The sequence below is a fragment of the Branchiostoma floridae genome, chromosome 3 (genome assembly GCF_000003815.2).
Source record: "Branchiostoma floridae strain S238N-H82 chromosome 3, Bfl_VNyyK, whole genome shotgun sequence".
In the NCBI taxonomy this organism is placed as follows: domain Eukaryota; kingdom Metazoa; phylum Chordata; class Leptocardii; order Amphioxiformes; family Branchiostomatidae; genus Branchiostoma; species Branchiostoma floridae.
Genome location: NC_049981.1, coordinates 5,306,667 through 5,331,684, shown reverse-complemented (window position 1 = coordinate 5,331,684; position 25,018 = coordinate 5,306,667). Strand labels below are relative to the sequence as shown.

At 41.6% G+C, this 25,018-nt stretch overlaps 1 protein-coding gene across 1 annotated transcript; it reads left to right on the top strand.

Moving 5' to 3' along the window:
- Positions 1-127: 127 nt before the first annotated feature.
- On the top strand, positions 128-25,018 carry LOC118410878 (FSD1-like protein). The gene is made up of 13 exons (XM_035812754.1): positions 128-284; positions 9,073-9,168; positions 10,350-10,481; positions 10,911-11,012; positions 11,678-11,700; positions 13,357-13,478; positions 13,973-14,124; positions 15,167-15,323; positions 18,389-18,504; positions 19,350-19,482; positions 20,533-20,693; positions 21,250-21,468; positions 22,734-25,018. Exons 1-13 carry the CDS (start codon positions 270-272, stop codon positions 22,815-22,817), a joined length of 1,512 nt encoding a protein of 503 aa, XP_035668647.1. The 5' UTR covers positions 128-269; the 3' UTR covers positions 22,818-25,018.

Sequence of the window (25,018 nt, the reverse complement as noted above, 5' to 3'; positions counted from 1 at the left end):
AAATAAATTAAAAGAATAAAACGCTATATTAGCTTTTTATAATGATTAAAATAGTGTCACTTTCCTTAATTTTGTGTCTTGTAGTTTATGAAGATGTTTACCGTTTTTCAAATGGGCTCGTCTTTTTGACGTCATCAAATATGGTGGAAATAGTCTGCTGTAATATTAGCTTCGGACAAAAATTCGCCGTTTATCGTTAAATTTGGCGCAAAATCGGACTGCAAAGAGCAAGGATACTCCCAAACAATTTTAGCAGTTTAAACTACAACATGGAGGCCCAAAAGGTAAGCGCTTTGTTAACGTTATGTGATTTGTTCATCGTTTTTGTTTGCTCGTAACTGACAGGTGAATTAAACGTTAGACAACATAGACAACACGGTCTTCCGTTATTCATAGAATAATGTCAGGTGCATTGCAAAGATGCACCTGACATGCACCTGACACAGCTCACTATGAATATGATGTCCATAGTTTGATCGCCTAGTTCTCACTGGAATAGCTCGTTTATGAATTTGTCGTCGCCGCGTAAAGTTTCATAGGCACCCTAGCTGATTTAGACAATAACGTTAACGTTTTAATGTTTGTATCTGTTAACAATTCTCTGTTTATGTTCTGATAAAGTTTCCTTTGTGTGCAGTTTTTTGTAGATGCACGATTTTCTTATAAATGGCTGTCCCATTACTAGTACGATTCGCTGTCAAATGTACAAATTATACACATCCTGGCAACGCTTAATTGGTTGGCAGGCATTTTCTAACTAAGCTGTCCATCAATTGTAAAATGAATGGCTGAAAGATTGCTCATAATTGCAATGCTATCAGGTAGAGTTGTTACTTATCAAAATACTCATGTGATGTAAAATTGTTCACATGAGATACTTGAAATGCAATTTTAATACACAAACTCAAAGTCTGAGCCTAGTCACGGTCCACAATCATAGCTTGACCTTGTAAAACTGCACAGAGCACATGGACCCCCAGGGGATTATTTCTGCCATGTCTGATTAAGTAACCCACAGTCATGTAATGGTGCGTGGTTTGTGTCCTACAAGTTTGGTATGCAACTAAGGGCTTTTATCAACTTCAAATTCTAAGTCATATTCATATTTTTGTGTCAAGGAAAATATGTCAGCTAAAAAAACTCATGCTCAAAATTTTCAACATGAAATTTGGAGAAAAATTTGTCATTCCAAAAAAAAATTAATCAACTTACAATTTTCAATAGCAGGGTAAAAATTTAGGCTCAGAAATTAGGACTCACATATTGCAGAAAGTAGGGAAAAGGGTATTTCAAATGCCCTTAAAAAGCTCTTAATGTATTTTACACCTGAGTTATTCACCATTTATCAATTTAAAGTGCAAATCTGTCCCTTTGTATTAAGGCTTACATACACATACTTACAGTCACACATACTTAATTAACTAGAAGCAACTGGAGTCGAAACGCGTTTGGCAAACAAAGGGAAAAGATTTATTCTCGTACTTTTCCACAGAAACACGCCCATGATAAAGGTCAGTGGAACGGGCAATGAACATCATAACATATGATAACAAACTAGTCATGAATACAACTCTACGTAACCGCAAGTACTACAATTTATCTAAGATAAGGATATTGGAGGAGATAAGGGGTTGGCGGTGGGTCGAAAACCGGGGAGCGAGTCTCCGTGCGCCTCGCTTCCCGCGGACGAAACACAGAATGAGAGCCCCGGTGTGGTGTGCGGAGGTGTGAAGAGGCAAGGACGGACACGCGGTGACCACGTGGGAGGTCAGACAAAGACCGGAGACGGGGTTGTCGTAAATTAATAAAAATGACATCACTGACATTTTTCCACAATTAACTAGAAGCAACTGGAGTCGAAACGCGTTTGGCAAACAAAGGGAAAAGATTTATTCTCGTACTTTTCCACAGAAACACGCCAAAAGTAAGGCCAAACCGTATCGGAAAAAAAAAAATTTTAGGGAGGAAAAGAATTTCGGTTGGGAAAAGCAAGAGAACGCAGTGGAGAAAAAAGGAAAATAAAAGGACCCGCACACCACCCCTCTCTCCGTAAGATAAGATAAGCAAAAACATACATCGAGATTACGGGTGATAATTGCGAATTGCGTCACAAGCTATACAAACACTGTCATACTAACAATTACATTGTGCACGTAAACTAGTAAAAACAACAGTCTTGAACTGAACAGTACTCAATGCTACATCTAGCAACTTAATGTGGAACATGGGCAGAAGCTTTGCGTACACGAGAGTGTGCTGTTACGGTGGTGGATAGCGTGTAGATCGGATACGTCTAATCATCTTAGTACATAGCTCCAAACGTTTCCGTAGTGGTACTTTTAGATACAGTAGGTAGGCTTGTGAGCGCCAATCGCCCTGAATCTTAATCAATTCTACCGGGACCCCGGAGCGAAAGGCGAACGTGGCCCCGCCCCGGCGACCGCTATGTAAAGAATATGACTGTGGGTTCAGACCCGCCTGAACTAACACACGTTTGAATGCGTTATCAAATACTGATTGCGACAATGGCACTACACGAGAAGAATAGCGAACTGTAAACACAGCGAGACCACTGTAATTAGCATTTAACCGTAGCATGTTTCGAAATGCCGCTACCGGACATAGCGGGGAATTGGGAATAGCTAAGACTGGAATTGACAACACACGTTCGGCGCACTGTAAGGTTTTGGACCAGCGAATACGCACTAACAGAGAATCCCTATAAAGTGTGAAGTCGTGAATCGTACATTGTTTGGAAGGATCGAACTTGCCTTTTGGTAGGAAATTGGATTTCCTTTGAAACGTGAAGAAACTGAGAAGAATCAGGGTCCACATCGTGGCGTGAAACGGGTCCATAAGATCTAAATGTTCATATATACGAAGCAGTATGTCCGGTGTGAATGGCGCGACCTGTCTCGGTGTGTGGCACAGACGCCTCTGGAGTCCTCTTTTTAACAGCGCAATGTCTGTAGACAGGAAAGCGTCCACGGTGTAGCCGAAGAGTACATGCAGCGTTTTAAGTCCACCCAGATAGTTCGCGATCGACGCGGGGGCCTTGAAGGAGCGGGCAAGAAACTCCGCGAACGTTTCTAGCGTATCCACCGTGGCTGGGAACGGAGAAATCCAATAGAAGAAACAGAAGAGAAGATACGTCCGGAGAATTGTCCGCAGATTGGACCACGTTCCTTCGGCAAACGCTGCCCATTTAGTCCGACTGGCTTGACCGCGAAGGCGTCGGAGATCTCGGCGATGATCAATGTCTCGGGTACGATGCGCGTCACCTCGTAATCCGTGGTCGCGAGGCCGTCGCGGGGCCTTTGGCAGCTTCGTGTTCTGTCCGCGGAGACGACGCAGGTCTCGACGGTGTCGATATACGTGTACCGGAAGACGTCGCGAATATCGCCCTGCGATACAAAAGAACAAGAGAACAACGTTGAGACAACGGGAAGGGTCAAGATTATAACTGACGGTCAAGCTCGAAATCATCGCGGGAGATCGGAATTTCCACCGTGTTTACATCACGCGTCAACAACTCAAACTGCTGGCGATGTGTGTCCGAGAGATGCCAGCGCGACAGGTGGTCAGGAATACGGTTGTCTGTGCCCGCGATGTGTGAAGCGCGTAGCTCAAACCTGTGAACGGCAGCTAGGAACCACAGGTCTCGGGAACACTGCAGTAAGTCCGAATCACGCGAGCGACCGGAGTTCAGAACGTGTACACACGAGATATTATCACAGTATACTAACACGGTCAAACCGGCCCAACGATGGCCCCATTTACGGGCCGCCACAACTATTGTCAACATCTCCAAGACATGAATCTTGCGGGCACACTTACGAAGCACGAAGTCAGGGAACATGGCATGGAAGAACTGACCATTGGAAATAGCACCACAACCCGAGGAGCACGCGTCTGTTGCGACGATGTCGTCCGGTGCGGTGTAGACGGTAGACGCGATCAGCGAGACCCCGTTGAACTCGTGGAGGAAGCGGCGCCACCACTCCAAGTCCCGCCGAAAATCGCGAGATAATCGACATCTGTGGTGATTACAACGGAGTTTACGTAAGGACTCTAACATACGTGAGACAAACAGCCGGCCGGGGGGGACACACGCGGAGACGAAGACGAGCTTGCCGACGAGGGACTGTAATTCACGTTTGGTTGCCTTCCTCTTCATTAGCCACTGCGCTACCAAGTCGGAGATTTCTTCAAGGCGAAAAGACGGAACCCGGCGGACCATCTCAACGGTGTCAAATTCTATCCCGAGCCACGTCATGCAAGTGGAGGGTGGGATAGCCTTCTCAGGCGCCTCCTCGAGTCCTAATACGTTTATTGTTCTTTGTAAGCTGGCAAACGCCGCGGGAGCCAGAGGTGCGATCTCGGCGCCACCAAAGTCGTCGATATAATTTGTCACCGAATAACCTTTTTTACGCTCAATAAAAGTGATCGCGGACGTGGTTGACTGGCACATGACTGACGCAGATCGCAGACCAAAACAAACACGGGTGTCAATATACCAATTGTCTCGCCAACAATAACACAAATACCGATAATCCGCGGGATCCACAGGGAGTTGTCTATATGCCCTGCGCAGGTCAGTCTTAAACAACAAACAGCCTCGGCCCTTGTCTAAGATCATCTCAGTCATTGTATCTACGGATGGATACACTAAACTAATTGGTTCGCCCAAAAAAGTGTTCTTGGGAATGGCGTCATTCACAGACTGCCCAGACGGGTAACTCAAATCCACAACGACGCGACGCGTGTCACTGTCACGTTTTGCTACCGTCTGCAGGGGTGCCGGGAAGACTGGAAACGGGAATGGGTTCGCACGAAATGGGCCACACATGGCGCCGTAGCGGAGTTCTTTGTCGATAAACAAGTCCACGTCTGCTTGGTAATCCAAAGCCGATCGGTGATTAGAATGATGCACATTGTGTGGGAAATTGTAATTTTCAGGATGAATGTTGATCGGCCAGCCGAATTCGAGAAAGTCGGGTATTGAAGTGTTGGAGTAATTAGCTAACAAAGCCCGCCAGACCGGGATATTGAGTGACGTCTTGACCGGAATTCGTGCGCCGATATAATTAGGAACACCGGTCTGGGCCACAGCGGTATAGAGTTCAATAATGTCCTCCCCCGGTGCCAGTGGCACCCGGCTGTGAAGAGAAACCGGCGGCTCGCCTTGTGTTGTCACCAGGGGGCTGACGAAAGGATCTCGGGCCATGTCGGCACTCAGTCTTGGGATGTTCCTCTTCCACGCGTCGGACTAAAAGACACATGCAACAGATATGCTTAACCTGTCCCCAGCGCGGATCCCAGTGTTCCGGCCCCTGCTGACAGTTCCCGTGCTGGTACGCCTCGCACCAGCGTGGCCTGTTGGGGTCCCTAGCAGTCGAGCGCGCTTGAGCCCGTGGCGCGGCGGGAGGGTGGTATACACCCGCCTGGGCGCGATAGGACCTCTCCCTGGTGTTATCTATTGTCTCCTTAGAGCTAGACCAGGAGATTGTGCCATTCTCCATAGCATACAACACAGAAGCATGTGTCTCCCTCACAATGCCCCAATCGTAATAAGCAGCATCAAACATTAGATCCGATAAGTGTTCGAGTCTGATCCGAACAGACCGCTTGACGTGTTTTTTCTCCAAGAGATTTTTGACGAAGCCGTGCACAAACATGGATGTTGATAGATCGTCATACGTCACACACCCATCGCCCCCCTTGCCCTTGCCAGGGAAGTGGACATGGTGGTGGGGCCACTCGATTTTTACCCGACTAGACGCGGAATCGTTAATGGTCTTGGTGCGACCGCTTTTCTTACCTCGAAACACAGAATGAGAGCCCCGGTGTGGTGTGCGGAAGTGTGAAGAGGCAAGGACTGACACGCGGTGACCACGTGGGAGGTCAGACAAAGACCGGAGACGGGGTTGTCGTAAATTAATAAAAATGACATCACTGACATTTTTCCACAATTAACTAAAAGCAACTGGAGTCGAAACGCGTTTGGCAAACAAAGGGAAAAGATTTATTCTCGTACTTTTCCACAGAAGCACGCCAAAAGTAAGGCCAAACCGTATCGGAAAAAAAAAGAAGAAAATTTTAGGGAGGAAAAGAATTTCGGTTGGGAAAAGCAAGAGAACGCAGTGGAGAAAAGAGGAAAATAAAAGGACCCGCACACCACCCCTCTCTCCGTAAGATAAGATAAGCAAAAACATACATCGAGATTACGGGTGATAATTGCGAATTGCGTCACAAGCTATACAAAAACTGTCATACTAACAATTACATCGTGCCCGTAGACTAGTAAAAACAACAGTCTTGAACTGAACAGTACTCAACGCTACATCTAGCAACTTAATGTGGAACATGGGCAGAAGCTTTGCGTACACGAGAGTGTGCTGTTACGGTGGTGGATAGCGTGTAGATCGGATACGTCTAATCATCTTAGTACATAGCTCCAAACGTTTCCGTAGTGGTACTTTTAGATACAGTAGGTAGGCTTGTGAGCGCCAATCGCCCTGAATCTTAATCAATTCTACCGGGACCCCGGAGCGAAAGGCGAACGTGGCCCCGCCCCGGCGACCGCTATGTAAAGAATACAACTGTGGGTTCAGACCCGCTTGAACTAACACACGTTTGAATGCGTTATCAAATACTGATTGCGACAATGGCACTACACGAGAAGAATAGCGAACTGTAAACACAGCGAGACCACTGTAATTAGCATTTAACCGTAGCATGTTTCGAAATGCCGCTACCGGACATAGCGGGGAATTGGGAATAGCTAAGACTGGAATTGACAACACACGTTCGGCGCACTGTAAGGTTTTGGACCAGCGAATACGCACTAACAGAGAATCCCTATAAAGTGTGAAGTCGTGAATCGTACATTGTTTGGAAGGATCGAAAACCGGGGAGCGAGTCTCCGTGCGCCTCGCTTCCCGCGGACGAAACACAGAATGAGAGCCCCGGTGTGGTGTGCGGAGGTGTGAAGAGGCAAGGACGGACACGCGGTGACCACGTGGGAGGTCAGACAAAGACCGGAGACGGGGTTGTCGTAAATTAATAAAAATGACATCACTGACATTTTTCCACACTAGCACGTACATGTACTCTCGAAGCTTATCAAAGACCAATCCGCCGTGCATGCACAAATGCCTCACAGACAGAATCAATCTTAATGAAGTCATGTTAATAAGATAATCCGTCCTCTGTGCCATTCAGTCATTCCCCAGTGATTTTATCTGCTATTTCAATCAACAGTAATTGTGTGGACTATTTCACGGAGGATTTGTTCAGGTAATGCTGGGATAAAACAATTGGATAGAAAAGCATGAATTGGTCTTGACATCATATATACCCTCTAAAGGCATACTAGGTACATATAACATCAGGGCTCGAAATAGCACCTGTATATGCAGGTTAGTGCAGGTAAAATTGGAGCTGTGCAGGTATTTCTGGTGTCTACCTGCACCTAACCTGCACTGGTCCATGTACTGGGTTTTATACATAAATTTCCTATGATGTAGGTGTGTATGGATTGTTATTAGCTGCATTAATAAAGTATGAAAGAAAAAATAGCAACGCATGGTTCCTGAACAATTTTAGTATGATTCATAATTCTTAAGTTCAGAGTGGTGCAGGAAAAATTTGTCTGGTGCAGGTAATTTTCAATGTTACCTGCACCTCTGCAGGTATGCAGAAAAAAGTATTTCGAGCCCAGAACATACATTTGTTTACAATTTGATTCGAAAGTATCTTTCTCTTGTGTTTTTTTCTGATTCATGATGTACATTGTTTTAAGAAAGAAAGGGACAAATTTGGTTATTAGCATTGAGAAAAATGACCGGATGAAAGACAACCTCCTCTGTTTTTCCAGGCCCAAATACCTACAGCATCTATTCAATAATGCATAAGGATAGGGTTACTCTATACTATAGGGAAAAGGCAGAGACAAAATGGACAATTATGATTGATGACTTATAAAATTCAGACCCTCATTTCAACATGGTAGTCATATTAATCTTCCTAATCATAAGAATGATTGGTCAGTTTGGTTAAGACTTGCTTGATTATTATTTAGTCTTTCTTCTCTTGCAATTAGCCCAATGGGCATGAATTTGCAATAAACATTATTATTGTTATTATTATTTAACAAATACAAGATAGCAGTTGTGATTCTTATTGTTTGGTACTAAATGCTATTCTACATAGATAATTCAAATCTCATTGGTACATACACATGTGTAACTTGGGCCAGTAATATTTTTGATGTCATGACTGTCATCTCTAATATTTTCAGAACGTGTCTTTAATTTCACAGGGACGTACGTCTCACCCTGAGACCAGTCTTGTGCCAGACATTGGTTAATCAATACCCCATTGCAAATGATGTTATGACTTTGCATACCTAAGTGGAGGCTGATCCAACAGGAATCAAATCATGCACAGCATGTCACTAAAATTGTTATACATTTACATTAGTTACTGAGACAATGAAATCAAGTGAAGCAAAATATGCCAGCAAAGATTTGACATCCTGGTAACAGGTTTCAGAAAGCTTTCCTTCAGTCACTGATGAAAGACACCAGATACTGTCTGAAAAGTCTTACCGTTTCCAAGTTTTATGAATGAATGATGCAGTAGCTATGTAGGCAGCCAAATATCAAGTTGAACTAGTTTCTACCAGGTTTAGCAGATCACTGTACAAATAGTACAAATTTGTGAAAAGAGTGACTACTAGTAGTGTGGTATATTAGGGGTATTGGCCGGTCAAAGAGTACTAAGATAAGAATGTGGCACTCAAATTATATGTAGAGTCGCTATGTTCGTGGGCCGCTTACTCCTGTCCTAAGGCAGACCGACTCTCCTAGTATAGTACTATTCACTCAATTTGGCAAATGTTTTCTATCTATAGAGCTTGGTAGAGGCTAAAGTTGATCATAGAATAAGGAAATGTTAGCAAAATCAGCCATAGTGGAACTGAACTCTTAAACTTGAAAGCTATTTATGTCACCTAAGAAAGTGTCAGATTTGTTTATACTAATACAGATCTTGTATCTTTAATCACAGGAAGCCTTAAGTAGAATTGTCACCACCCTGGCTGCCAAGAGTGAAGAAATCCAGAGCTTTGTGGAGATTCTGGAAGAAATAGCTGAGAAAGTAGAAGTATGACATTGTTTTTTTTATCTAATGGCTAGCAAAAGTACTTGAAAGAAATGTCCTGAATCGTCTGATTGTGTAGCTTTTTCTGGTGCTAAGATGCCTTTGTTTAGATCCGAGGTCTTTCCTTGGTACTGAAAGCCCTTTGTTCGGAGGTTATTCCTGTCCTTAGTGCTGAAGTACACAATGAATGTCAGAGAAGATGTTGTACATGGTGGGTTTCAAAATGCCTCTGTATCATGTGTATGTTATTAATACAGTGAGTGTATGTGGAAAGCCCTTTGTATGGATGTTAGTCCTGTCCTTGGTACTGTCCTTGGTACTGAAGAACACACTAAATGCTAGAAAAGATGTTGTATATGGTGGGTTTTAAAATGTCTTTGTATATCATAATACAGTGAGTGTATGCGGTACCTGTCCTTGGTGCTGAAACCGTTTCCCAGTATGGTTCAGTTCAGTCCAATAATCTTAACAATAGGGCTGTAACTACCTATATTACAGCCGTATTGTTAAGAATATTGGACTGAACTGAACTGAACCATACTGGGCAACATCTTCAGTACCAAGGACAGGTACCACATACAGTCACTGTATTATGATCTACAAGGCATTTTAAAACACATTTTGAAAATACAACTGTTCAATGTATTTTCCAGGAGAATGGTGCCCAGGCCAAGTCAGACGCACCGGAGGAGTTTGACCAGCTGTATGCTGTTATATTGTTCATGTATTTTCCAGGAAAATAAAAATTGTTCATGTCTTTTCCAGGAATATGGTGCCCAGGCAAAGTCTGACCTACAGGAGGAGTTTGACCAGCTGTATGCTGTGATACTAACATGTATTTTCCAGGAAAATGAAAACTGTTCTTGTATTTTCCAGGAAAATGAATTCTGTTCATATATTGTCCAGGAAAAAAAAAACTGTTCATGTATTTTCCAGGAAAATGAAAACTGTTCCTGTCTTTTCCAGGAAAATGAAAACTGTTCATGTATTTTCCAGGAAAATGAAAACTGTACATGTATTTTCCAGGAAAATGAAAACTGTCCATGTATTTTCCAGGAAAATGAAAACTGTCCATGTATTTTCCAGGAAAATGAAAACTGTTCTGACTTGTATTTTCCAGGAAAATGAAAACTGTTCTGACTTGTATTTTCCAGGAAAATGAAAACTGTTCCTGTATTTTCCAGGAGAATGGTGCCCAGGCCAAGTCAGACCTACAGGAGGAGTTTGACCAGCTGTATGCTGTGATGAACGAGATGAGAGATGCCATGACCGCCAGGATAGAGGAAGAACAGCAGAGCAAAATGATGGCAGTAGAAGTATGGAGAGAGGACCCCCCCCCATATCTGTTTTAAGGCCGCACCAATTTTTTTTGTTGCTTCTCGGATTTGCCTGTCCGTTTTTTTTTTCATTTGAAGAAAAAAAAAAAAAAAATTTCGTTTTTTTTTTTTCGACCTGTCGGACCATTTTTTTTTTCTAAAAAAATCCGAGAAGCAACAAATGAATTTTTTGTGGCCTAAAAATCACATTAAGTTTGTCCACTGAAACCAGAATACCTTATCCCTTTATTTATGTATCAGGGGCTGTATAGAATAAACACAAGTACATAGAAAACTCATGATGACCATTTGCGTCAGTTTATGCTAGATGACTAAACCATGGACATGGCTGTATCTGTACTAGGTACATGTATGTGTGCTGGAATAACTATAACTGTGTTTGCATATTATTTTGTTCTGTTTATATAGACTGATATGCAGGCCTGTCAGATGGCACTAGACAACTCCACCCAGCTGATGGACATGGCAGCAGATGCACTACAGGAGACAGAACCAGATGCCTTCACTCAGGTACATATACAGGGAGAATGCAGCTGTACCTAGGAATGATCTAGCACTTATAATGCTACACCAAGTTGTTCACTTGGTTCCTTCATAATAAAAAACATAGAGGAGAAGAGTAAGACTAAGAGGAGAAGAAGAACACAGATTGCTGTAAGGAAAACTTGAGTCTGCCTACAAAATTGTATTATTTAATCCTACAACAAGGCACCAATGTACACTCTCCTGTCAGATACTGTTTTCATGTTGATATTTCAGTTCAGCATTATCCATGTTAAAGACAAACTCAGATATAATTCTGAAATATTGTGCATTTTGAAGATCTACAAATCAAAGGCATTTTTCTTTCTATGATTATTTCATGATGCTGACTTCAGAGAAAAATAGTCAAGTATTCAAAGTTAGATATCTTTGTCTGTATATCACCATCATAATTCATGTAGTAGAAGTATACACTACAGTGTGTGTTACTTTACATCTGTACATACTGCAATGTTCTTAACATTTGCAACTTCATTGTGTCCAGTAATGATATTGCTGTCCATGTTTGTGTCTGTGTATAAAGAAAGCCATTAACCAGTTCATGATTGCATGTTGCTGAGAATGTTGCATGTTCCCATGATGCATGAACTCTGACGATTCTTGTCTTCTCGTGTCCTAACATCCCCCAACAGGCCGCAAAACGCATCAAGGATAGGTAAATCACTCTGCATGCCTTTCTGTGTGACATGTGGGTAGTGGCTAGCCTGGGTACCATCTGGAAAGTAGTTCACTCCATATACTATATACAGTACTATATACAGTCGCTTCTAGCTCTGACATTTATTACACACTTGAATATGTCGCTTCTCTGCTGTTCCGTCTGGAAACCTTGACCACGTTAACGTCTGGAATCATCCAAATTTTGGACGCAGGTGCTGATTGGTCCCTACACATGAGCGAAGTATGGAATGGGTTCAAGCGATCGTTCAAACAGGCGTGACAACACCGGACAAGAACTATGTCCGCTTGCGGGAGGGCCTGTCGTCATCGAACAACACTCTAGAACCCATTCCTTACTTCGCTCATTAACTGCCGTTAGCACCAAACGGTTTGAATGTGCAGGTCTCCAGACGGATAGCAGAAGCGAACATAGGAGCGAACTGCTATCCGGATGGTACCCAGGCTAGGTAGTGGCTGTAAAACACATTAACTTTAACACAAGACTCTGAGTATCAAATGCCTTATACATTCAGGGTATTTTATACATCAAAAGGTTGAAAGATATTCAATTTTTTGGACTGACAGAAACAGCAGCAATTGCTGGACAGATTTGAATTAAATGTCGAAAATATGTTTGACATACAGAAATGTAAGATATTCATTTCCAAGCAAGTGGCAGTTTGATTGTTGACATTTTATGCCCAGAGAACTTTGTGACTTGTTGTTATTGTGGTGTGGTGTTGTCAGTTTTGTGTATTGTCTTATTTGTGTATAACATCAACAGCTCTAACATTTTAGAATTATATTCTACCCATAATATTGGTGTATGTCACTAGACTTAATTTTTATTCAAGGTGCTGGGAGCAATATCTTAAATAGCAAGATGTTTGAAAGTACAAATGAATGAGAAATGGGGTGAAAATGTCAGAAGCAAGCAAATTGTGTCAAAGCTCTTCTAACATCAACACTTGTAATTCCACCGGGTGCCATGGTACTGCCAAATAGGAAAAAATACATTGAAATTAACAGTGATTCGAAGAGATGTAACAATTCAGCGTTAAAAATTCTGGGGTATATACACATCAGATATTTAGGTATTCAAGACAAGACAATCTTGAGTTGAGATGGTCTCTATCACAATGTTTTTCTTTTTTATGAGACCGTACATGTATCATGGCATCTGGTTGAATTATGAGTCAGAGTGATAACTTGTCAGGTTTGGGGTAAGGAAATTATATCAAGGTCATCGTTCGTTCTCTAAAGCTATGGGTACAACCCACCGTACATGCAAATAGGTGCTGTCTACGTGCCTAAATGTGGGCAATCTTTTGGGATCCGTAAGTGGCAAGTATGAACTCGTATGGAATCCAATGGATCTTGGAGCATGCAGACACGCCATAGAACTTTACGTGCAGGCAAAGCTTTGTGTGCCATCCGGCTGCGGATTCGCCCCCATACGTACCAGTACGGGCGACGCACCAGCCCTGTACAGCCTGAATGTATTCATAAATCCGTGGCAGATGTGGCCTCCCAAAAAAAACGTACAGACAAATTGCATGCACGGGGGGTTGTGCCCTTAGCTTAACACATACAAACAACTCATTTTAACTGTTGTGACAGTAGTTGATATTTGTCCTGACTGCTGTTACAGAGTGACCATGTCCCCAGCCTTCCGCCTGACCTTGAAACCCAAGGTCACAGACAACATGTCTCACCTGGTCGCTGACTTCACAGAAGAGAAGGAGGCTCTGAGAAAACTGGATTTCCTGCCTGGTATGGTTTAAATAGTGTTTATGGTTTGATGTTTGAAAGAGATAAAATATGATATTTATCTTAAATGATAATGGTAGCTGATGAGCCTATGGGTAATCTACTTTTACCTTGTCCATTGTGGTAATATGCTTGGCATGGGTTAATGCACTTTCAGGCATAGTTTACAGACGTTATTGGTGGAATGTATTTGGAAACTTTGTTTGATGATATTTCCACTGTCTCTACATAAATTTCAATATATCTGTGATGCCCAACTCCAAGTATATTATCATGATTAGACTGCAAACTGCAAATAAATTATTCCAGTGATAACTATAGGACTTCAGTGGTAGTCATCTTGATGAAAAGGTCTGATGCGTTTCATAATTTCCTTCCATCCTGTCTATTACCTGCATTACTGTCACATGGAAGAACTCTTTCTGTAAGCAAAACACAAGCGCACAAAATTTTAACTTTCCCTCAAACATCTTTACTTTTTATGTCTTTCCCCCTAGCCCCCACGACTCCAGAGATTGACGTAGAGTCCTGTCGTGTAGAAGACAACACGGTAACAGTGGTGTGGAGAGTTCCTGAGGGAAGCAGGGTCGACCATTACTTACTGGAGTACAGGCAGACTGACACAGCAGCCACGGGTGGGAGGGCAAAGGTGAGAGGTTATCTCAAGGTATTGTCACAGCGGCCACAGATGGGAGGGCAAAGGTGAGAGGTCATGGAATTACAGCAGCCATGGGTGGGAGGGCAAAAGTGAGAGGTCATGAGACTACAGCAGCCATTGGTGGGAAGGCAAAGGTGAGAGGTCATGAGACTACAGCAGCCATTGGTGGGAAGGCAAAGGTGAGAGGTCATGAGACTACAGCAGCCATTGGTGGGAAGGCAAAGGTGAGAGGTCATGAGGTTAAATCAGCAATGATGGGTGGAAGCAAAGGTTAGAGGTCACAAGATCAGGGTTTGTTAGTATCAAACTATAAATGGCAGAGCAAAGGTCATGTTAACATTTTCTGATGTATGCCTTTTACAATTTGAATTACTGCTAGAGTCACAATCAGAAAACATTACTAGACTAGTACAATTTTCAGTCCTAACATCTCCTTGAAGATAACACCCTGAGAGATTTCACATGTCTTTCAACTATCCACTTAAGGAGCTGCATTTTTGCCAAGATGCAGCAAATAAAATCTCAGTTTATGTTATCAAAAAACTAATTTGTTGGCTCTTAGTGTGCATTGCTTTTCAGATGTTTCATTGTTGTTTTTTCTTGAACTTAAGCTTGAAATGTTTAAGTTTCGCTAAGTAGGAAATTGGATCTAGTCATCCTCAGGTTGTTGCTGTATAAATTTGATGATACTGACCTTTAAAAGCATCTGCAGGATTTTATTTTGTCTATTAGTTTCTACTTTCTAGACATCATCATGTAAGATTTGTTTCTGGGTTTCAGACATTTTGTGAAGATGTTATTCTTAGATGAACACTAGTTTTAAGCATGTTTTAAGCAAGTGTTAAGAGCCTTTTTCAGTATACTATATGACTTTAAACTCTGAATTCTTTTTTTAAGCATTTTGCATTTTTATCAGACCCTTTTTGTTAAAGACATGAAAATTGCATCTCCATTAATATGAAGAAAGCAAAAAATGTATATCCTTAGAACTTACAAAAAATGTATTTTTTAATTTACATGTTTTGTTTCTTAGGTTGAAAATGGGTGGCAACTTATAGAAGACATGGAGGAACCTTTCTACACAATCCTGGGCCTGGCGTTTAACCAGAAGTACATCCAGCTGAGAGCACGAGCCTGTAACAAGGCAGTGGCGGGAGACTACAGCGAAGTGGTCACGCTAGAAACTAAAGGTAAAACATTCTAAAATGCTCCATACTATATTAGGTAGAACTTACAATTACCGGTAGTAAGTTACTCTCTAATTATTTGATTTGATTATATGGATGACATCCTCTGGGAATTCAATACTTGATGCGAGCGTGCAAATGAAAAAACAATTTGACCAAAAAAAAGGTGCATTCATTGTTTCTTGAAATCTAAGTGATCAGGAAGGTTGAACAAATGACTGAATACACAGAATATAGTATACCGAACAATAGATTCTTCATTTTTGTTCTTTTACATCTTTTTTGGCCTTGAATAATGTTGATTAGTCTTTGTTTATAACCCAATATTTCTTTTTGTATAATTTTTTTTATATTTGCTTATTTTGAAGCTGCTTTATACAATTTACAGTATGGTGAAAACTGTATTTTATTTTTGGAAACTGACAAAAATTTATACGTGCGCGGATGTAATCCATATCAAATCAATATGACCTACATCTAACACTCTCATAGAAAGAAGACTTAATGCTAGTTCACCTTTGTCTGTGGGGTAACCTGTATCACTGGTTTTGAAAAGACTGAGGATATTCAGGGATATCAACAAAGGATGGTTTCAGATTTTAAAAATATTGCAGTTTAAAGCCACTGTCTGTCAACTTGACATCCCTACCGGTAGATACCCTGCTTTTAAAAACAATGATATAGGCTACCCTCAGATAAAGGTAAACAAGCATTACAAGTCATGGAGAATGAATGTCTTGGCAGAAGTTTGTGCCCTTTGAGCAGTTTGTCCAGTTGCATTGAGCTGATTGGATAGGAGGGGCAAGTCTAAGTGTACTAAAACTATTTTTGTTATGTTACAATTTTAAGACCATATATCCATGCACAAAATAAAGCACTTACCAACAAGCTTCTGATCAGTCCTCTGATCCTTCTCAAGTTGAAATGACCCAAAGCATAAGTCACACATCCGGAATGGTTTTGAGGGAAGGTTGGTGGGCTCTGATGGCCTCTTTTACTCTGGATTCCCTGAGAAAGCAATCCTGTTCCCAGCGTTCCCGCCAGGTTCTTGAAAGTATGCGTCCAAATATTTCTGAGGGGGGTATTGAGCGCCGGAGGCGCGAGACGAGCGCCGCAGGCGCTCGCATTCTAGGGGGGTCCGGGGGCATGCTCCCCCGGGAAAATTTGGATTTTCAAACCCTCTAAAACACAATTTCCCGCAATTTGAGAGGAAAATCATGCGCTTGACATTGGATGTCGGTTGCCTCTTTTACTCCCGTAATTCAGTAATCGACAACCGCCCTCTCTCAAAAAGTACACTATAGCACGGGGAATCAGCCGTCAGTGATCTGGCCCGGGTATAATTTCTCCAGACACGACAATTTTTGGATTTTTTATGCTTCGCAACAGGGCTCTAGCCAGTTCGTCAGCCCATGGAAAAATTCTGCCAATTTCTTCCGTCATTGAATAAAAAAATGTCGACCTCGTGCGATCGATGTTGCGCCCTCCCTCATCAAATAGTTTTCCGAGACGATAAAATAACGACGACATCACACTCACGAATCGGTGGGGTTTTACAAGGCCGTGCCGTCATTTTCCACGCTGAGCGTGCGTTTGTTTCCTGCGACCTCAGGTAACCCCGTTTTCGGCGTGAAATCTTTGGCTGGATTTATTTTTAAATAGACCAAGAACGTTATACATTACTCGAAAGAGGACGATCTGTTGCCTCTTTGGCAGTGATCAGTGCCGGGGTAGCCTTGAACTAGTAGCCAAAAAGATGTTCCAACGTGCTGGGCGCTGCGATCGACGGTCCGTCTTGGGAGGGGGGCGTGCCGCGCCATGTGCCACGGAGGCCAACGCCAGTGCACAGCCGACTCGATCGACGCTTGACAACAATATTGCGGCCCCTTTTCTGCCACAAATTTTGTCTTTTTGAAACAAAAGAAATTTTGGAAATAAGAAATAAAGTGTATAGTTTTGGATTCTTCATTTATTTACCGTGCACCGCTTTTTTAACTTGGATAAATGGGGAAACTTTAATAGTAAATTGTTAGCAGCTAGGGAAGAAACTTGCCAGACGACACGGGCGCCTACCAATATCACAAAACAACGTCACGTGCGCTAATACTCGGTAACTTTTGTATTTTCTCCGGTGACCAATGACAGAGTACATCATTACATTTATCAAACGCTGATTGGTTATTAAGATGATTGGATTTGGACCTGGTGGCCAATCTAGACTGCTTGGCGCCGGCGGCCTGTTGTCAAAGAAACCGACTGCCAATCAACTGCCCACAGCGTGAGAACTTTTGTTGGGATGTGCAACACTCGCGCAGAACAGTTTGTTTGTTCAATACTAGTATTAACCACAAATCTTTAACAAATACATGAAAATGAGGACAAGTAAGTATCATGTTAAAATCAGAATATAAAATCTGCATAAGATTTCTTCCAGTGTTACAGAATGCTGGCTGTCAGATGTAACGTTATTTCACGGACTACAAATAATTATATTGCGCAACGGACAACTCAGACTGGCGCGTGGCTGAGTGTGTCGCACATGGGTCCGCTAGTTGTAAAACGTGCCGCGCTCCGCCCCATGGGATGACCGGAAAGTGAACAATTTGAAGTATAAATTGTAAAGGTAGGATTCCTTCTTATGAAGACAGATTTTTTAAAAGATTCCAGATACATTTTGTACACTGGTGGTACAGGTCAGCCTTTCTTACAGATTTTTTTATGGACGCATTCAGCCGAGCTGAGTGCGTCTTTCCAGAAAAAAATGCGTCCAAAGACGTAAAGACGTATGCCTGGCGGGAACGCTGCCTGTTCCTAATAAAGTATTTTCAACAAACCTTCCCTCAATCGAGACATGGGCTGATACCGACTGCCAAGCACCTTAGACCCTTTGCTGATATGTGACTTTGGCTTTGAGTCATTTCAACTTGAGAAGGATCAGAGGACTGATCGAAATCTTGTTGGTTTGCACTATTTTGTGCATGGATATACATAATGTTGACTGACGTCGCGGATGAACTTATATTCAAGTAAAGCTGTTTTCCTGCTGCTATAATTGTTGTGTTTTCCAGCCTTGAACTTCAAACTGGACCAGACATCCTGCCATGCTAACCTCAAGGTCACAGAAGATGGCTCGGCGGTGGAGTGGGATGCCATGGGGGGCAAAGGTCAACTTCAGGAGACAAAGGTCAGACATTTAGGTCATACAGTAGTTATTGGATAAGAGAAAAGCCTATTTTGAACAAAAATGTTTGTATCATTCAAGGTACAGAAATCTGGCATTTCGTCATTTTTTTCTTCTGACATAACCTTTTTCATGGCCTCAATGGATGAAGCAAAGCATGATAATTGTACTTATTTAAATTGTACTTAATATCTAAAAGTAAGTTTAATTATGTTCTGCTTCATCCTGGCATCACAGCAAAGATGTAAGTCCAAAGTATCAATATGAAATTTTTCTATTTTGAAAAAAAGCGGTGTCATGAGAAGCTCAAATTGGCCTGCAGGTCACTTTTCATTGATGTCATGAGGGAGGTTCAATAGTTCAATTTGGGACTTCATGATTGCTGTGATCACTGCTACATACACTGCACTGTATAGCATTACCAGTTAACAGCACAGTACCACTTAGCAAACAGCAAACAGGGCTCAAAACACTTTTTTCTGCATACCTGCACTGGTGCAGGTAACGTTGGAAATTACCTGCACCAGACATCTTTTACCTGCACTCAAAATCAGGAAGTATTGATCATACTCAAATCTGTTCAGAAACCATAGCCACTATTTCCTTTATAATACTTCATTGTTGGTAACAGTCAATGCAGCTGGTAAAAGTCTACATCATGAGACATGTATATATAGTATATTATCATTGTAGATATGTTCCCAGTGCAGGTAGACATCAGAAATACCTGCAAAGCTTAAGTTCTACCTGCACTAACCTGAATATGCATTTCGAGCACTGAGCATGATAAGTTTCAAGAAGTTCACTAATTTTTTTATAACTTAATGTTTATTCCTGCTATGTTTCAGGGCAGAGGCAGCAGACCAGGTTCCCCAGCGAAGACCGTACGGCCGGCCTCTCCCGCAAAGTCACCTGCGAAGCGGCCTGCCTCGGCCAGCAAGAGGGGAGACCGCTTCACGGGCGAGTCTTACACAGTACTGGGTAGGTAACAAGCAATGTCTTCAAAGTTCAAAGCTTAAACTGTGTATTTATCCTGCTGGTTCAGGTTTTTATTTTGCTATTTTCTAGTTGAACCAGGTACACAATCCATGTAATGTTTTTTTTAAAGGAGTCCAAAACTCCAGATGAGAGTGTTATTTTTTCCAATAGATACTAATTTTAGGAAGTTTATCTCAGCTGATATGACTTGAGACAAGTGACAGCATTACTCGAAGGTGACAGACCAGCCTGAGTGTTTTTTTATCTGTTTGTTTGTTTGTTTGTTTATCCCAGCTGATGTGACGTTAGATGAAGGACAGCATTACTGGGAGGTGACAGCACAGCCTGGGTGCTTGTTTATTTGTTTGTTTGTTTGTTTGTTTGTTTATCTCAGCTGATGTGACGTTAGATGAAGGACAGCATTACTGGGAGGTGACAGCACAGCCTGGGTGCTTGTTTATTTGTTTGTTTGTTTGTTTGTTTATCTCAGCTGATGTGATGTTAGATGAAGGACAGCATTACTGGGAGGTGACAGCCCAGCCTGAGTGTTTGTTTATCTGTTTGTTTGTTTGTTTGTTTATCTCAGCTGATGTGACGTTAGATGAAGGACAGCATTACTGGGAGGTGACAGCACAGCCTGGGTGCTTGTTTATTTGTTTGTTTGTTTGTTTGTTTGTTTATCTCAGCTGATGTGACGTTAGATGAAGGACAGCATTACTGGGAGGTGACAGCCCAGCTTGAGTCTTTGTTTATTTGTTTGTTTGTTTATCCCAGCTGATGTGACATTAGACGAGGGACATCATTATTTGGAGGTGACAGCCCAGCCTGAGTGTTTGTTTATCTATTTGTTTGTTTGTTTATCTCAACTGATGTGACGTTAGATGAAGGACAGCATTACTGGGAGGTGACAGCACAGCCTGTGTGTTTGTTTATTTGTTTGTTTGTTTGTTTATCTCAGCTGATGTGATGTTAGACGAGGGACAACACTGCTGGGAAGTGACAGCACAGCCTGAGTACTTGTTTATTATTTGTTTGTTTCTTTGTTTATCTCAGCTGATGTGACGTTAGACGAAGGACAGCACTACTGGGAGGTTACAGCACAGCCTGAGTGTAAGTCCTACACCCTGGGAGTGGCCTACAGAAACCTGGGCAAGTTTGACCAGTTAGGGAAAACTAACACATCCTGGTGCCTCCATGTCAACAACTGGCTACAGGTAAGTCTTCATACAACAAGCTAAAGGAATGTTTTAGCATGAAAGTTCATCTGTGTTGGTAAAATACATTATAGAAAATGCTTAAACACTAACTACAGGGACTTACCCCTCTAAATTTTCGGTCATTCTCCGTCGACCTTGTTCACAGAATGACCCTTCTATCTACAGCATTGACGTCAGGAACACACCACTTTTGCAAGAGGGGGTCATACATGTGTAAGTATCGGCCCTACGGCCCACCCTCAACAGAGACGGGGGGCAACATAGACTTTCTGATACTTAAGTCCCCCTCTTGCAAAAGTGGTGTTTTCCTAACATCACTGCTGGAGATAGAAGGGTAACTATAAAGTATGAAATGTAAAGTAACTATAAAGTATAAAAGAAAAAAAGAGCAATGGTTCCTGGACTATATTAGTATGATCCATACTTCCTAAATTCAGAGTGGTGCAGGTAATTTTTAATGTTACCTGCATCAGTACAGGTATGCAGAAAAAAAGTATTTCAAGCCTTGCAATCCTAACCACAAGTGAGACCACTTTGCCATTTTTCCCCACAGAACACCATGTCAGCAAAGCACAACAACAAGTCCAAACAACTTGACGTCTCGATCCCCGAGAGAATAGGCGTCTATCTTGACTACGACAACCTTGTCCTGTCCTTCCATGATGCGGAGACCAAACAGCTCCTGCACCAGTTCAAGGCCAAGTTCCAGCAACCTGTTCTACCTGCCTTCATGACATGGTGTGGGGGGCTCACTGTGCAGACAGGGCTACAGGTTCGTACTTTTGTGAATAGTTTTATCAGGTTCGGTCCATCACTGAATAAAGAGACTCAAACATTGCTTTATTTTCACCAACGTTTTGGTTCCCTCCAGAGATGTAATTTACTCTGACAATGAAGACACAGTGTACACAGGTAACTCATTGTGACAACCAAGGAATAAAGAGACTCTTTTTTACACAACCTATGCTCTATTCTCACCGATGTTTTGGTGACCGTCTGTCACCTTCTTCAGGGCAATAAATCTGACTGGTTCACATTGTACTACAGGACAGGTGTCGCTGCTCACAGTTCAGATGTGGTTCCTAATGTAAATACTATAATACGTTTTGTGACCGCATCTGAACTGTAAGCAGAAACGGCCTGTCCTGCAGTACAATGTAAACCAGTCGGAATTACCCTGAAGAAGGTGACATACAGTCACCAAAACGTTGGTGAGAATAAAGCAGTGGTTGTGTAAAAAGAGTCTCTTAATTCAGGTTTGCGATTAGTATGCATAACCTGTAACGCTACAGTCACAATTGGAGAAAGAAGCCCTGTCAAATAATTTGAGGGCTGTTATTTTGCATATTAGGGTGTTAGCCCTACGTGGCCCCGTGGGACACCCTGCAGCTACAGGATTATATTTGGGCATGGCCAGGCCCCAGATTTTTTAGACTAGCAGTTAAAATCAACCCAGGACCTGGTGATAAATAAGCACCAAGTACATGTAGGAGTCCTCTGTAGCTTCAGAGCCCAGCCAGAGATCCACCCCAGCTCAATTATGACTGTAGCATAATCAGGGCTGTTTTCAGCTTTAAATCGTTGTCTGCCCTACTCTTTGGGGAGGGCTGAAGGTCATCAGGGGTTGGAAAGGTGGTTGAAAAACATTGAAATGACAACCCTCTGAAAACCTATGATACCAGACAGCATTTCACACTTTTCCAAAGCAAATTCTATTCAATTGGATGCCCATGTTGTTAATTTTTCATGTTAAACCAGTCAGTTTAACTCACTTTAAGCTTATTAAAATATAATCATGGCTACCCATGTAGCTCAGCTGTAGGAGTAATGTCAGGGCTATGTATATAGAACTTCACCTCTTTCATTGTTTTGATTTCATGCACCATTTTTGTTACAATCAAAAACTTCCTATCAGTAAGTAAGTACTCTATGAATTCACTGTGGAAATAGAAATGTCGTGAAGTTTTTGAAAAACTGTGCCTTTCATACAGTTTTCTAAGCATGTGAGCTCACATTGATTTAATTTCTCACTGACAGGTCCCCAGCAACTTAGAAATGAAGACAGTGCAGGAGTCCAAGAAAGTGTCACCAGCTTCTTCAGAACTGTCTGTGCTAGAATGATGTTGGTTAAGTGTTTCTTAGCAAAGTCTTGAGACAACATGCAGAAAAATCAAGTGCAGCCTTAAGAAATTGCATGTGAGATATTGCCTATTAAACCTTTTCAGACACCACAGACTGCATTCTGGGAGATGCAGGGCATTATGGGTATATTTGGGCAAAAATGATACCATAGCAACATAGACCACAATATGCATTGCATATAAATTATGTTAACATGGTAATGATTTGTTTGTTTGTTTGTTTTATTGGGATCTCCATTAGTGATACTAAATGTAGTATCATTTTTCTTCCTGGAGTCCTACAATTCATAAACAATAAAAGCAAAACATAAACAACAAATCTTGTACCATAAGTAAACAGAAAAGCAACAAAATGAACTAAATTAAAGGTAACTTAGAGAGAAGGTGGGAGATCAGAGGTCAAATTAAAATGTTAGAAGCTGCATCATTTGTTACCCATAATGCAGTACTTCTCCCAGCATGCAGTAGGATCTTTGAAAGGGTCTAATGTAAAAATGTGCTACCACCTCGTGCTAATCATGAAAAAGAAAATTGTGGCAGCTTTTAATAAAATGCAATAGAATAAAGTGATATTGATGATTTGATGTGTAGCTAATATCGACTTAGATGGTGTAGGAAAAAAATCAGTATTGCCTTAAATGTGTTATGTTACTTTTTTTAATTGTTTACTGTATTATATATTAACTTACTGTACCGTCCAGCCACAAATGTATTTTTTAGCTTCTTCATGTCTAGTGTGTATTAAATACTTGGTCTGAATGATATGTAAATTACATGTGTAAACTATTATTTGCACAACGTGTGATATTTTAGCTTCATTGTGGTAATGTGTAAAGTTATAGTGAAAGTGGAGTTGCCGTTTGTCTTATAATCATGTAAATTTCATGCCTTCCATTTTGTTCATAAACTGTCGTCCTTGTTTGACATCTTGTTGTTTTTTATTTATCAATTGTAAAAACCAGCTTCTAACTATTAATAGTTATACAAACATTATGAACTAATGAAAATAGTTTTACACAATGCAAAAGTTACTCAAGCAATTGAATTGAAGATGGTATAATGGTGTATCTTGAGTAATTTTTGTATCTTATTACCAGGGTGTCTAACACTCATTGACATAATATACAAGTTTAACATTATCTTTGTGACTTTACCCTGATTTCCATCCTAAGCATTTCTGCATACAAGAAATTAACGTTCAACTTGGTAATTAGCAAAAGTGCTGTTCAGGCTAGAACTAGAGAGCTACAAGGCTGGAAACCAAAATACTGCCCTGCTCAGGACCTCCATCTCAGGACGATTCCACTGCCTTACACCTTAGAACCATCCTCCAATGCACAGTCCCCAACCGGCTAATCCCCTATGTGGGGACCCAGTGCTATCTGAAGGGCCACCCTTGGTTACTGCCGTCCTGCTTATAAATATTAATGAGCTTATATGGGAACCAGGCCATCAGCGCCCAATCAGGCCTTTGCGAGATCCCTTGTGAAAACTGAAAGGCTATTCTCTGATTGGCTGACAGCTGGGTTGTGGCAATGCTCACAGTAACTGGGGGTGGCCCTTCAGATAGCAGGGTCCCAACATATAGGCGATTAGCCAGTTGGGGACCGTGCGTAGGAGGAGCTTAGAACAGCAACTACTGTCAATTATGATGACATCATTATATCAACTGTCAATCATGATGACATCACTATACGATCTTCCAATCATGATGACATCACTTGAATGGTGAATGAAAAAAATGAGCCTGAAATTAGTGTATTTATTCTGCCTCTAGTACATTGCAGCAGATCTATGATATTCTTTTAAGAAGTCTCAACGGCAAAACCTGTTTTGAAAAGCTGTGGCAATTGCAGCATACATTGTGTAGATGTGCTTTTATAGCTAGTACAATTCTTGTACAGCTGTACTTAATAAGTATGTCAGTTGCATAATAATTTCCTTGTGAAGAATTTCAATAGTCTTAGTCTGTGTAGTACAAATACCTTCTAAAAGCTCAACTAATTTAATAAAGTGGCAGCAAGTTTAACATTTGTTTCAATGTGTATGCGTGTAAGTATCGTTTAGCATCGTATTAGAATTTGATCATTTTGTAAAATATCAGTCGCATAGATATATATTCCAGTGTTGCAGATTCTGATGTCTTGCAATGTTATGAGAGTAAAGAATGCTTTAAAGTCA